Source organism: Labeo rohita, chromosome 16, assembly GCF_022985175.1.
Source record: "Labeo rohita strain BAU-BD-2019 chromosome 16, IGBB_LRoh.1.0, whole genome shotgun sequence".
NCBI lineage: Eukaryota > Metazoa > Chordata > Actinopteri > Cypriniformes > Cyprinidae > Labeo > Labeo rohita.
Window position 1 is genome coordinate 13,944,117 of NC_066884.1, and position 14,797 is coordinate 13,958,913.

At 38.4% G+C, this 14,797-nt stretch overlaps 1 protein-coding gene across 1 annotated transcript; it reads right to left on the bottom strand.

The window, feature by feature from the left end:
* Positions 1 to 4,985: 4,985 nt before the first annotated feature.
* On the bottom strand, positions 4,986 to 10,033 carry prdm13 (PR domain containing 13). The gene is made up of 4 exons (XM_051131928.1): positions 9,792 to 10,033; positions 8,221 to 8,352; positions 8,026 to 8,146; positions 4,986 to 6,806 (listed from the first exon to the last, which is right to left on the bottom strand). Exons 1-4 carry the CDS (start codon positions 9,930 to 9,932, stop codon positions 5,365 to 5,367), a joined length of 1,836 nt encoding a protein of 611 aa, XP_050987885.1. The 5' UTR covers positions 9,933 to 10,033; the 3' UTR covers positions 4,986 to 5,364.
* Between the last annotated feature and the right edge of the window lie 4,764 nt (positions 10,034 to 14,797).

Sequence of the window (14,797 nt, forward strand, 5' to 3'; positions counted from 1 at the left end):
AAGACTGAGTCAGTACCTCTGCAGCGATGTAGGATGATTTTGAAATGATTTTTGAAGTTGAGGGAGAAAATACGAGTTTATATGAGAGATATGAGAGAATATGGAGTTTTTCGACATACCCTAACTGTCCTGAGCCAGAATACACAGAGTTCAGGCAGAGCAAGACAAGACGAGTGTTTGAGATTAAAAAGTATTTAAATTGTGTTTTTTAATGAAAATAACTGTTTAACCGGCTCTCCTTTAACCTGATTCATAGCTTAACATCATACGAGTGCGTTCATACCGAAGAGCAGGAAGTGCTGCGATCGCGATCGGGAAAAAAATGTCAATACTTTTGCATTGCATTCACACAAAAAACTAATTAAAACGAATTGAAATTAAATTTCGCGAGTTCGCCTGCCCATCCAGTCCTGATGGGCAATGGTAAACAAACTTGGCTTACTGTCCTTAATGGAGGCTCGAACCCGAGGCTCGGCTTGAGCGCTGAGTTCAAACCCCCATTGCAATATTACCTAGAGGGAGAATAACAGAAATAGAGGAGGAGAAGGGGAGGTGGAGGGATGCTGGAAGAACTGAGGCTGGGACAGTGCAATGAGAGCTGCTTATATAGGCTCGTAATGATGATTGACAGGACTGAATGATTAGGCTCCTCCCGAACCTACTTTGGAACTTCATTTAATTTTACTTTGCTTTTGGAGTTTGTTTGTGTGTGTGTGTGTGTGTGTGTGTGTATATATACATATATGATAAATTATGCTTGCAGTTGTTCAGCAATGGTAGTACTGGATTCCAGCTGATTAGAAGTCGCTTGTATATGTCTAGTGCTGCAACGCTGCACAGAGATTTCAATTGTGGTTCAAAGAGGGTGAAGGATGAGATGCCTCGTTGGCTTTCTGTGCTTTAACGCTTGCATCTCTCCCCTTCACCTGTCAACACATTTTCTGTACTTCCATGTGTTTCATGGATAACCAATCTTTAACAAACACCTCCAAATCCAATAGATGTGTGGTGGATGGGTGGCGAGGTGCAGATGAAAGAAATGGAATCATTCTGTGGTCCTGTTCCTTGACCCAGCTGTCAAGGACTGCAATACATCTTGTTTCCTATTTGTATGCATTTGTTGTCTTGTGTATTTACTATTGCAGAGTTCAAAACAGAACCCAGTACTTTGTTGTACAAGCTATACTTTCACAATAATACTGTTTGTGAAATTAAACTGTCATGTGATTTTAAAGGGTTAGTTCACCCAAAAAAATTTTACATTTTGTTTACAACAAAAGAAGAGGGACACTATCCACCTTATTTTTCTCTGACTGGGTGCAGCCATTTGTAAATTTAGTGTGTCTGGCTTCCGGTCTCATCCACGTCCAGCTATTTTTAGCTGTACACAACAGCTTGTTCTGCTACTTGATATTGCAAACTGGTGTGTCTTGCCACATTATTTTAATGTTTTATCTTAATTATGAACACAATGGTTTGTAGTCCAAACAGTTTTACTGTTTACTGCACTTTGTTATTCTTCTCTTATCTGTTTGTAAAACCACATATGTAAAATTTACTCCTCCCAAAATAAACGTGTGAGACATGTTTTAGCCAGATATGACAGTGCTAAGGCAACACGCATCACAGCGGATGCGTAGCTGTATCTCTTCAGCAAGTCAACATGCTTTTGGGAAACGCAGCCCAGATCGATATCCAATCAGAGAAAACGTGTGAAGTGAACAGGTGTTGGGGTAACACATTACAAGTAATGCAAGTTCTGTAATCAGATTACTTTTTTCAAGTAACTAGTATAGTAACGTATTACTTTCTTTATTTTCAATAAAATATCGGAGTTACTTTTTCACGTACCTATATATTTTAATATTTACAAATAAAAAAAACAAAACGTTTTTCTTTTTTTTTTTACCTAATGTAACTTTATTAATATATATGGGCCATTTTACATTGGTCCAAACGTCTGTACCACAACCAAGAACACATTTTTAAAAAAATTAGTCCATTGGCTGAGACTGATTTTAACTACACACCTACATTTATGATCAGGAAATATTCCTGTGTCCCCCTCTCTCATAGCTACAAGGTGTGAGTAGATAGGTCCCATCATTGAGGTAAATGTGTTCAAAATTCAGAAAAATCTGTGTAACTTTAAAGAACGTCACCGAGCACCTTTTTTTCTACAATTGAGCACACTTTCTTGGGAGTTTTTCCATAACATTTAGTTTTTATTTGTGTACCACTGTTCAGAACTGTGCTAGCTAACCATGTGCTGATTAGCATCTTTGAGGTAGGTTTAAAAGTATATAAAATTGTCAATACAAAGCCAGTCACTACCGAAACATTTGGTACAGTTTCTGTAGTGACATTGTTGTTTTTTGGGGTGTTGTCCCATAAAATTGCCACTACCGAAACAGTCATTGTTGTTTCAGTACAGTCATTGTTGTTTCAGTACAGTCTCATTTTAGTACAGTTATGCAATTTTTGCATACAATTTTTTTGTATTTTAGTATGTTTTAGTAGTGTTTTTTTTTTGCAAGATAAAATTCTGTAATGTGATGTGGTCGCTAACAAGGCATTAATGTCACTACCGAAAAATGGGATGTTTTGTCAAAAATAAAGTATACTAAATTATCAACTAAGATGTTATATTTTTTGGTTCAGTCAGTATGATCAACTTTTTGCCTTTTACAAAATATAATTAGATTCAAAATACAACAAATCTCATAAATTACACTTGAAATATTGTTAAAAATGTAATTGTTGTTGATTTACCTTGTAATAAAATAGCAAATATATATATATATATATATATATATATATTTACAATGTTGATGTAAGCTAAATCAGCTAAAAACAGACCGATACAACCCTTCTAATTTAAGTATTATTACTGCGTTTCTGTATTGACCAATTTGAGGATATGCACACACACAAAATACACATATAACACATTGAATAAATATATTTATTTGTGACTTCTATCTACGGAACTGGTCGTTTCTCTGCAGAATTTTTTTTTTTTTTATCCCTGCATGTATTAATAAGTGTATAATAGATGTGGTAAAGCGTTCCCAAACTTCTCTAGCTCTCAGACTGTGTGAAAAGCCAACAGACTCTTTATCAATCCCTCTTTCTGGTGTCTGTACTAATCAACGGCACTAATTGATTTGAGCGCTGGTGGGGGTGGGGGGCACCAGGGGAGGGGATGAGCGGGTTATCTCTGGCCCGGATCCAAGATCTTTCATATTAGCAGTGAATGAACAGTGAACAAGTAAAGAAATAAAGTACTCCCTAAGGGGGACAAAACCACACACACAATTATATAAATTCATAAATCTGTAGTTAAACAGATATTCATTTATCCAGAAGTAATAATTACACAAGCCTATCCTCTTTAATTTTTTCCACAAACAATCATGGTCAGGTGCTGATGCCATAACTTACAGGCTGTTCTTGTGTTGTCAGTTCCTTAAAGACACAGAGGCTATGACTGGTAACAGTCGAAGCTATGAAAGAGAAAGGCACACGTTTGCGCCAGTGTATGAAGAATGCCAAGGCGTTTCCGCAGAGGAGAAGAAGAATGCACCATATCAAGGACACACTGATGTGGAGAAGGACAGAGAAAGAAATAAAGCAAAGAATTCTGTGTGGAGAAAGGCTGAGTGCTTTTTCAGCTGTGCACAAATCTACATCCCCCAACCTTAAGGGTGAATTTCTATAACTTAAGTGTGACTCTTTGGATTTGTTCATAACTTAGTAGATCTCACTTTATTCAGTCAAGATGTAATTGTTGATTAGCAGTATATGAAGAGTTCAGATGAAAAACCAGCTAAATCCATCTGAGGTATTTCTTTAAAATAAGCATTTCTTTCTGACACTTTATATAGGTTTCTATGTAAGTACTGGCACTTCTGATTGGGCTGAGGCTGGAATTTAGCGAGTTTAAAGTAAAAGTATTTGATGGACATGTACTATGTGTCAGGAGCATTCACTCAGTATCATTATCTAATTTTTGACCGAGATGGCTTTTAGCTGGTTTTGCATCTGAACTCTTCATATATTTTAATATTTAATGTGCTTTGAAAGGAGATATAGAGATAAGTAATTTAAATAGTAATGAAGCTGTAGTTGTAAGGTAACCTAAAAATGTGCTTAATAACATCCTTATTAATAACCTCTTAATAACATCATGTTAATAAATTAACAGGTTTTATTCATACCAAAGATATTTTCATGACTGTATCAACATGACTACAGTACGGAATATAATTAAAAGTAATTTCTAAAAGTTATATCAGGAAGAAATAGAGCGCTGTTAGATAACCAAGTTTTACACTGCAAGAAACGGAGATGATGAAAAGCAATAATTATGTATAATAATCTAATCTGATTTCTGAGAAAGCGAATAATGTACTGTATGTAAATCCAGGCAAATTACATTTTCACATCGTATCTTTATGTCTTCTAAATTAGTAAAAAAAAATATTAAAGCCAGACGGTCATGTTTCTGGTCATTAAGAGAAACGCGTAGCAGTCTAGCCTTGACCGTTTTACAAATATACCTTCCACGTTTTATTTAATTTTAAACCGTAATGAAACATCTTCGAAGTAACAGTAGGGCGTAAAGGTCAGCAATTATTAATTGCCATACCCTAAGTAATTTTCAGGAGCTTATTTAATGCCACAGACAAATGGTCAGCTGTAGATGTCTTCCAATAAAAAAGTAATATATGAAATATATATAAATGATCAACCTCCCCTTTTTTAGAATATTTTTCCTTTTTATTTAAAAACGGATTTGTTTGAAAAATATATATATATGGTCATATTGCCATACAGTATAAATTAATAATAATAACGATACAACCTACTGTCACTTAACAATGAAGGACGTCATAATATTCACATTTTTACAAATGCTTTTCGACTAAATGGAAACACCAACATCTCTTTAAAACACTTTATTTTTATTGGTAGGTGCCCGTTGTTCTGAAAAAAAAAATTTACAGAATGAGTTAAATGCTTTTGGTAATATAAAAGTGCGGATTTGACAGGTCAGACAACTTTTTTAAAAGAAAGTATATCGCAAACTCATGTTTGATGGCATAAACCCGTCTTCATAAAGTGCAGCTCCACATTGGGGGTGCCGAGATGTCCTCAATACCAATAAGCATGTTATGACATTAATTTAATGAGTGCCTCCTTCACAAAAAGTATTTAATTTACTAGGGGAACATTTGCTTCTGCGAGGTTTTCTTCTCACAATAATTTTATAAAATAAACAATTCAGAACTAATTTATGTACATGCATAATTTAGCTACTTAAGAGCAAAGTCTCTTTCAACACGTCCAGGAATTGGTCCATTAATCATTGTGTTTACTCGATTCCTGGTCGCTCTGATCATCTGTGAAGCAAACGTCGACATCGCTGTCGTTGTCGCTTTTTTGCTCTGCGTCCTCGAAGATTCCTTCCATTTTGTCGTCGGATTTTTTGATGCTTTGACCGGGATGCCTCGATTTGACGTGTCTCTCCAAATCCCGCCTGCGTACGAGCACCTTCCCGCAGAACTCGCACCTGTAGGGCGTATTGCCCTCGGCGTGCAGTCGGATGTGTTTATTGAGATTGCTGGGATCACCAAAGGGCCTAAAGCACACTTTACATTTGAGTGGTTTGTAGCCTGTATGAGTCCTCATGTGAATCTTCAGCCCGTATTTTCGAGAGTACAATTTGCCACAGTATAGACACAAATGTCCCTTTTTTGGCTTGCCCGAGTTTGGATTAGATGCGGGCATAGACTCCAACCGTGAACGGTTCTTTTCTACCGCGATTTCGGACAGCTGTTGCGTGTGCATCGCTATCTCCCTGTCGATATTCGTAATCGCGTTTAGATCTGGATTCAGAGCTGGTGCACCAAAGTAGTCTGGGTATTTGAGTAGATTGCCGAAGTGAAATTTGAGAGGATAGTATGGGGAACTATAAAGCAGCTCTCCATTGTAAACCGTGAATGGCATGAGGGGTATATTGCAGTCCCCATTGTAGGATTTCCCCCCATCAAATTGTGGCAAGGAGAACCTCTCGAAGTGGAACCCGGCCGGTAGCTGGGAGTAGCGCGAGGGGGACAGGGCGGGATGCATGCGGCTGTCAACGTGCTTGAAAGCTGATGTCTCCTCAAAATGTGGCAGTAGAGGAAAGCCACGGATGCTGTTTGCGCAGGGAATCACGGGAGGTGTGCTGTCTATGGGATGCCCGCATTTTGAGGGATGAACGTTAGGTACAGGTGACTTGATGTTCCCCAGTAGTTTGCTAAAACCGACGCTGTTTGGTTTTCCATTAGGCTCATCTCTCGCTACCTCAGCCGGGGAGATCTTCGAAAGTCCCATTGGTTTGAAAGCAGAGCGCACGCCTGGATGAAAACCCATGCTGTTGAGTACAGAAGATGTCCCGCCTAGGCCCAGGATGTGTCCGGGGTTTCTGGCGGAGGTCACGCTCATGTCAAGGGCTCTGTCCTGCTCCTCTGCGCTCGGTTTTTTCGATATTCCCAGTTTATTGGCGAACGGTGAAGTGGACACGACCCGCTTCACCGCGTCTGACATGAAGGTGCTGTGGCCGTTCCGTGGAGACGAGGATGTGTTTGGGATGTCCCCTGATTTTGGAGATCTGTTAAAGTTGTCTGTGCCTCTAGCTTGCTCGTTGTTCACCAAACTTCTGCCGTTGCTTAACGCACAGTGGAAATGGACGTGGGCTTTCAGGGTGTTTGGATATTTGAATATTCTCCAGCAGTACCAGCAAATGTAGCGCTCTTCGCCTGAAACAAAATGTAAAAATTAATTAAATGGTCGTTACTTTTATTTTTTAAACAAAAATAAAATTCTAGTAAAGATGATTTAATGCACATATGCAGCCCAGAAATTGTTCTTTGCGGAATCTGATAACATTTATGTTAAAGCCTGCGGTCTTGACTTTTTATTACCATGCCTTGGTCACGTTGGCATGACACCAGTTGGGCAGTCTGGGGTCAATGATATAGATGTAATGATTTTGTAATCTGCAAAACCCCGTTGTTTATTGTCACCATCAAAAGAGCAAGCGCCGGCCCAATCTGGCGCTTACAAACCAATACATTGAATAGCGACTTTCTCTGTGTGCGTTCCCGTGGAATTGACGGCAGCTGTTGCTTGAAATCGCTAGTCGCATAAGACAATGAGGCTGGCCCATCTGTTGACGCTGGAGAATAGGAAGCGTATGTCAAGGAGCGCACCGCGCATTGGCCTGAGAGCATCGCTCACAGTACAGCGTCGCAAATCAGGGCAATATACATCCCACATAAAAGTTTGCATTCACTAGCCAACAATACCTTACGCAGCCAGCTAATTTACCGTAGAGCACCTTTTTGAATTTATTTGCTTTTGAATACATGAATATTAATGACTAGGTGACATTTGTTAACCTCTTCCCCTTGCTAAACTACACCGCGCATCAGCCCAGGAGAGGACGTCCAGGACTTTTTTAGTGAATAAAACGAATTAAGCGAGATAATACAGCCGCAGTGCTGAGCATGATCAATCGCATATTAATATAGCGAATACAGTAGCCTGCAGTTTGTGTACTCAGCTCAATAATTCTCAACCAATCAATAGGAGTTACTGCCCCAGACTACAGACCTTTCGATTTACTAACTAAACACGGATAATCTGACAACATTCTCAGATAAGCCTATTAAATCGGATTTGAATAGGATTTGCCTTGATTATGCTGGTGGCGTCGTTACTTAAAATCCGCTTGTTGCTCGTATTTACTATTAATTTATAACATATTTAGGAATACCGCTGCGCTTTATTTGATGATTGCCTGAATTACGTTGGAAAATTAAAAAACAAACAAAAATACGCATTTTCATTTCAAAACAATTTCATAATGTAAATGTTTCATAATGTAACTACATACAACTGAACTGTATTCAATAAAAATCTGAAGTGTATAAAACGTAAATTTTTAAATAAACGAAATTATGATGAAAGTCTCACCTTTTTCGTCATGTGTTGGAGTTGCAGTCGTAGGGATGTCAAACCATTGCGCTAGTGCGTTGGAATACCAAACGCTCAATTCTTCTCCAGCTTGTATTTCTCTCAGCACACGGTAGAAAATCTTTTGAAAGAATTGCAATTATTAGAAATTGTCTGTAATTTAAATAGGGTCAAATTCATTTTTATTTAACTCACCTGTCCTCCAGGTAAATCCGAGACTGCCTCCAGGTTCTGTTCTTGACTGTTCCTGGCCGCGCGTATTAAACCGATCCAATCCGGAACTGCACTGCCAGACTCATCCACAAATTCTCCCCTCACTAAACGAATCTATAAATACACATTTTAACATGAATGATGTGCTTTAATATTGCTTACTTATCTTACAGCTAAAATGTAATAAGCAGCTTAAATGTAGCCTATTTTATATATATTTGAAGTGCTTTTGTTGTCTTTTTTTTCTTTTCTTTTTTTCTCAGACATTGTTAATTATATCACCCCAAGGTATTTCAAACAAAAGAGCGTTAATATGGTTTTATTCGGTCTATTAGACAATGGCGATAATTTTCAAAGAACGGGCCACATAATTGAGTTGATATGAGAAACGAATTTGAAGAGTGTCAAAGCATTTCTATTCTGTTCAAACAAATTAAAGATTAAAGCGTGACATTTGACACAGAGATTGCACCTGATGATCGCCCATGGCCCGCGGCGTTGCATTTACGCGCATCAATCACAAAAGCAGACAGCGTAAAGAGCTCCAGCCTATTTACAACTTATTTAGGAAAGTAAATGCCATTTATATGAGACGCCTTTTACGCCCCTTTGATTTACGAATATTACACATATTAATATGCCAGTAGAATAAAATAATTAAAACATAATAGTTTTAAATAGATTTAACTTAGCCTGTATTTAATAGAATTACGATTTATACTAATATGCAGTAGTGCTTTCAGTTAATTTAATTACAGAAACAGAATTTAATTACTAATAGGTTATTGTCTAGTTTACTGTTATCTTTTTATAAAAAAAATATGAAATGGTACATGGTAAAAAAACAGCCCTCAAGCCTTTGAAATTTAAAGGGGGAGAGGGCATGAAATTTCGCGCAGAAACTCAGGTCACCCTATTAACGCGGTTAAGTAAAAGGCGTAGAATGACATGTTGTCCTGCTAATATAACTCAATTATTTCCAAACTGACAGCACAAACCAATTAATACAAGGATGCTTTATGAAGAGTGACAGGTCAGCATCGAGGAAAGTAAGATGTTCTTAACTCTTTTTTTTTTTAGCTGCATGTTATATATATATATATATATATATATATATATATATATATATATATATATATATATATATATATATATATATATATATATATGAATTATTATTAATTATTATTATTATTATAACATTGCTTTAATCTAAAATGAAAAGATTATTATTATTATTATTATTATTATTATTAACTGTTATTATTGTATAGTTTTAATTTTATGTGTACTTGTATGAACTTGTCATTCAATAGATTATAAAGAAAATGCAGGAAAAAATACAAAATGTAAAGGCATATTTTGAATTCATTATCTAGCCTATACTGTACGATATTTTGGACGTCTTGTTTAAAATGTCACGAATGCATAATCCGTTTGCAATGTAAAAAAAAAAATCTCAAAGTACATTTTATATAAATAAAAAAAAACTTTCAAAAGTAATGCTAAAATGTTTAACAGTTTAGTCAATAAAATTAATCAAACTAACTCACCTTCTTTTTCACTCCAAGTTCCTTGCGGTCCGAAACATACTTTCCGAGTTTGAAGATGCCCGGGACCGGTCCTATCCGAAGCCCGGCTGGGATGCTGCAGTCGGCGAACACACTGATAGTGGGTGTCCGAGTGGTTTGCATGGCTGGCTCTGTGTGGGGCTGCGCTATCAGAACCAGGAAGACCAAGCAGGCACTGATTGAGATGAGCAGAGAGTCTGAGATGAGGACAGACTAATATCCGCCCGCCAAGTGACGCGGTGGCGTGTGTGATCCGGCTTTTCTTATGGCGCAGTCAGGTACCCCTCGGCACATTAATGCGCAAGGGCGAGCAGCGCGCTATGAGAGAGTTGCGCTCTTTTAGCAGCTGTAGAAGCCTCCGAAATGGTCACATGGAGACTTTCCCTCACCCTCGCGCATAATGAACCGCTCCAAACGGTCAAGAGACAATAGGCCCCAGCGACCTTCCCATCCCCAAAATCCAATTTGTCAAGGGCAGAGAAAAGAGAGTGCAGAATCAAAGGTCTGGCGCGACCATTAATCCTCAGCATGTGGCTTTGTCCGCCAGACAGTTCCGATATTTTAAGTGACAAATCCACTGTATAATTTCTCCATAAATTCTCCCCCCTTTTATTGTTCCTATACAAACCAGTTTTTGGAAATCAGTGACTACTTTAAATCTACTTGGCTGCATCCTTTTAGGTTTTATGTACTTCAAAGCTCTTTATTCTCTCCCTGGCTGCATTGTCTGTTGCCGTTTCAACAAAAGGAGCAGGAATGTTTGGGAGACTTGTTAACTTCTATTGACTCCCGGCGTGTGCCGTGCTGGGACCGGGCAGGTACTCAACGGGAGAACCAGCCAAAAAAATAAGAGCCGCTTTCAAAATAACCACCACCTTATCATTTCACACTTTTTGACAACAGGTCACGTATCAGGATGGTCGCATTCAGTTTTGACGAAGCGCCCTGCAGGGCTCTAGAATTAATGGAAAGTGAGGGTGAAAAAAGATTTTTATCAAAGGATGCAGGACAAAACACGAAATCTTGTGCAAGACAAGAGCTGCTGCTTGCCAGTATTTCATCTCCCAGCAGCTTTCGCTGTCTTCACTTGCATTGAATATTCTCAAGGGAAGGCAATAATACTTACTTGTATTGCTTTTATTCATGCATGTTAAACATTCAGGCAAAGTCTTCATTTCTCCCGCACGAATTAATACACTTGATCCATGTAACTTTTACACATTTCTCCGTTGAATGGCTAAAGTTACCAAGCGGTTAGTTAAAAGTTAGAACATTTCGAATTTAATGTTTTATTTTAAATACATGTTTTTATCATTCAGATACGTGGCAACAGGAGTCCACTACTTTCCCCCACGATCCTTTGGCGTCTACTGAAGTAACTTCAATCACCACTGGTTTTAAAACTGCATTTGACCTCTTTGATCGTGGTCCTCAATGACCGGACAGAGGCCGAGGAAAGAAACAAGAATTGGTGGGCGATAAATTCAAGCCATGAACATGTCCTGCTAACCTCTGGCCTGGCGACTCTACGATGACACTCCGCTGTAATTGGAGAAGCAGAGGTGGGATTTCTTTCTTCAGGAAAAGGTACCCCACTGCTCCTTTCTGGGAGCTTTCTCTTTGGGCTCCTTAATGAGTCAAAGAGCGTGAACGACACGCGAACAATTTTTGAATAGGCGCATGCAAAGGCCGGCTGTGTGGTGGGTTATTTATTAATGTTGCCATTTGTGACTGGTTCCCATCCGCTCTGCAACAGCGGGTCCGGCCTCTACAGCTCTCACACCAGCCGGGCCCATTCTCATTCTCGTCTTGTGTCTTTAAAGCCGAAGTTTTCCAACTAATAAATTGTGCACAAAGGCGGAAACGGGGACGTTTTCTTTTCTGTCCTCCTCACCGGGAAAAGCAAAGGGGAGAAAGTCATCCCAAAGCGCTCATTGGAGCACGGTTTTTGGAAGCTAAAGCAGTGTTCGGAGCAAATGGGATGGAAAATTAAATGAAATCAAATAGCTTGAACGCTCGCATTGTCCGCTGTCTTTTAAATGGCACATTAATTACACGGCAGCAGCTTTATTTCGGAACAATATTGTGGACCCGAGCGGAGCATTCCAGAACGTTTTTTACGCGTCGGATTGTGAGATTCGAAGAAAGTGTCGGTCAGGTGGCTGAAAGCTTTTTCTCAGGGTCTCAGCGTTACAATTCGAGCTAAATGTGGGATTTGATTTAACAGGTTGCCAAATAATGAAGCATGAATGTAGGGTAACTGAGACTGTGTGAAGAACTGCAGTGTCCCACCAGGGGTTTCATTCATGCGTCCAAACTGGGTTTGAGTGCCAAGGGTTCACCACTCTATCTCAACGATGCACAATGCCCGGGCTCCCTAGAAAACATTTTTTACGCCAACCATAAACGCTCAGCTACACAGATTCCCTTTATGGACTCGTTCGTTGTTTTCCTTTTATATATTCCCATTGCAAAAAAAAAAAAAAAAAAAAAAAAATCGTTTTGTATACAAATTTCTTATTTTTACTTGAGTTCTGCACCAGTTTCAACAAGTCGCATGGCATAATGTGTTATTCTTCAAAAATTAAAGATCGGAAATAAATTATGATTATTTATCAATAAATAAATACATTTATTTTAAACATACGAAAATATGTTTGCCTACAAATATTAATCTCACATGCCTGTTTTAATGCGTTTAACCCACTTGCTCTTGTTGCGGGAAAGTGCAAGCCTCACAAAGGCCGGACCAGCTGCGTCGCAGATAGGGGATGCGGGTGGGACATTAGTGACGCGATTGAATAGTAATTATGCTTGTATGGGAGTCCCACCAGATGACATGATTGGGATTTTAACCCAGACTAATATTCAAAGTCGCATTAGAAAGTGGCGAGATAAGTGGCTACTGATTCGACTCTGTTCATGCGTGCTCCCATTTCTAAATGCTCTCAAAAGGAAGGGGGCTGCTTCGTTTCAGTATTCAAAGCCTGAACAAAGTTAGCTCTGCCTTTTGAACCGAATTTCCCCAACTTTAACTCTCTTGTCCCTGCTGAAAGGCCTCGCATAATGGGGTGTAAACTTGTCTGAATTGAAATGTTTCGGTGTACCTTATAAATTCATACCCTTTTTCACTCGAGCGCGTAAGAATGAACCTTCAGTCTATCCGATTCTCTCTGCTGTCCAACGCCTTTACCGCCAGCTCTATTTGTGAAGTTCATTTTTAGGCAAATGTATTCAGAGGAGGTTTGCGATGAATGGCTCTGTGTGTCAGCCGGGCCTAATTGGGATTAAGGCACTAAAACCATATGCAAAAAGTGACAGAATTTCTCAGGTTTTAGAGAGCACAAACTTTTGCCCTCTTTTGATCCTTAGATCATTTAAGTGGACGCTGGGAAAAAAAGCTGAGGGAGTTTCGTGTGACGGTATGTACAGACGGATCATTAGTTATTCCACTGACAGGATTCTTTCAGTTCAGTCATGAATTGAAAACACGTTGAATCATTTGGGTGTCTGCATAATATTTTTGATGAACCGAAAGGTTCAGGCACAATATTTTTCAGGTAAGCTAAATATGTGTAAATTGTGAGAAAAATTGTTACTTGATAAGTTAAAAAAACGTATCTTGAGACGTGCAAATGAGGACTAAAGATTTATTAATATAGAAAATCCCTTTTTATTCATTTTGAATGAGACATTACACTTCTCGCACGCTTTAGCTTTTTTCTTTTAGATTGAAATAAATGGGAATATTTTTAAACAGGCCTAATGAAAATAAATGTATATATGTATTTTAAAAAATCATTGCATTTGCCGTTGATTCTAATAATTTGTAAGGACCACATCTAAATCCTTTCTCAGCAGCTTTAAATGTCTATTTGGGCCTGGCAGGACCCTGGATAGCTCCCGTCTTTTAAAGGTCAAATGGCCACTCACGTAAACGCCACCTAATTATATTGATGATCGTGAGGCAGTTCATTTTTATCATGCCGTAATGCATATCACCAACTTCAAATCAACAACGCCTATAGCTCTGGATGCGCATTAACGTAACTAGCAAAAGGCATGCTAATGATATGAATCAGCGACCATCACTGCAGACTGTCTGTAGCCCCTCATTAATGGACAGGATTGACATTTCTGGGTTTTTCATAATGTCCAGTGCATTTCTGCGGAGAAACAATTCAAGGCAAGTACTGGCCGTTAATTGCGCCTCGGTTTCAGGTGGGATGAGCTTGTGGAAATGACGACAGTAGCTATCGTAATGAGGGGCTATTGAGTGCTGTCAATTAAAAAAGACCTTGTGAACTAAACTGAGATCGGAATAATAATCATCATCATCATAAATGTAATATTATTGATTTTTTTTATTCAGTAGCTAATAAAAATGAAATGAACTGTCACGACGGAGTATCGTAGTACGATTAAATAACTAGATAGCTGTTTTGACTTGTTTTAATCCACTGTAATCCTTTTTGTTTTAAATTAAATTATTATTGTAATCCCAGGGCGCCCATGGTTCCCCCAGTTCTGATAAACAAGGCCGTAATAATAATAATAATGTTAAATCCAGTGAGTTTAATAATTATTTGCGCTGAACAATTTAATGCATCGTGTCTACAAAATAAATTACAATGTAGCGTATTGTATTTTATAGGCATAAAATGGAACAACATTTTAAATATGGAGAAAATAAATGGATTTTACTTATGAGCAATGTCAACTGGCCTTTGAGTCATTCTTTCTTTTGTCAGATACTGTAGGCTTCCTTCAATAAGAAGCAATATTTGCTGTAGACTGTTGACTCGGGTATGAAGTGTAGCTATAGTTTAAAGTTTATGAGTGATCTGCTCAAAGTGCTCAAGGTCAGACTCCTACTCTGTCATTTAAAGTCTATGATGAATGCGTATAGATCCTTTCAAATTTTAAATCGGATACACTAACAACAAGAAATGCAAAGAAAACATGTTGAATTAGTGTGCCACATGCCA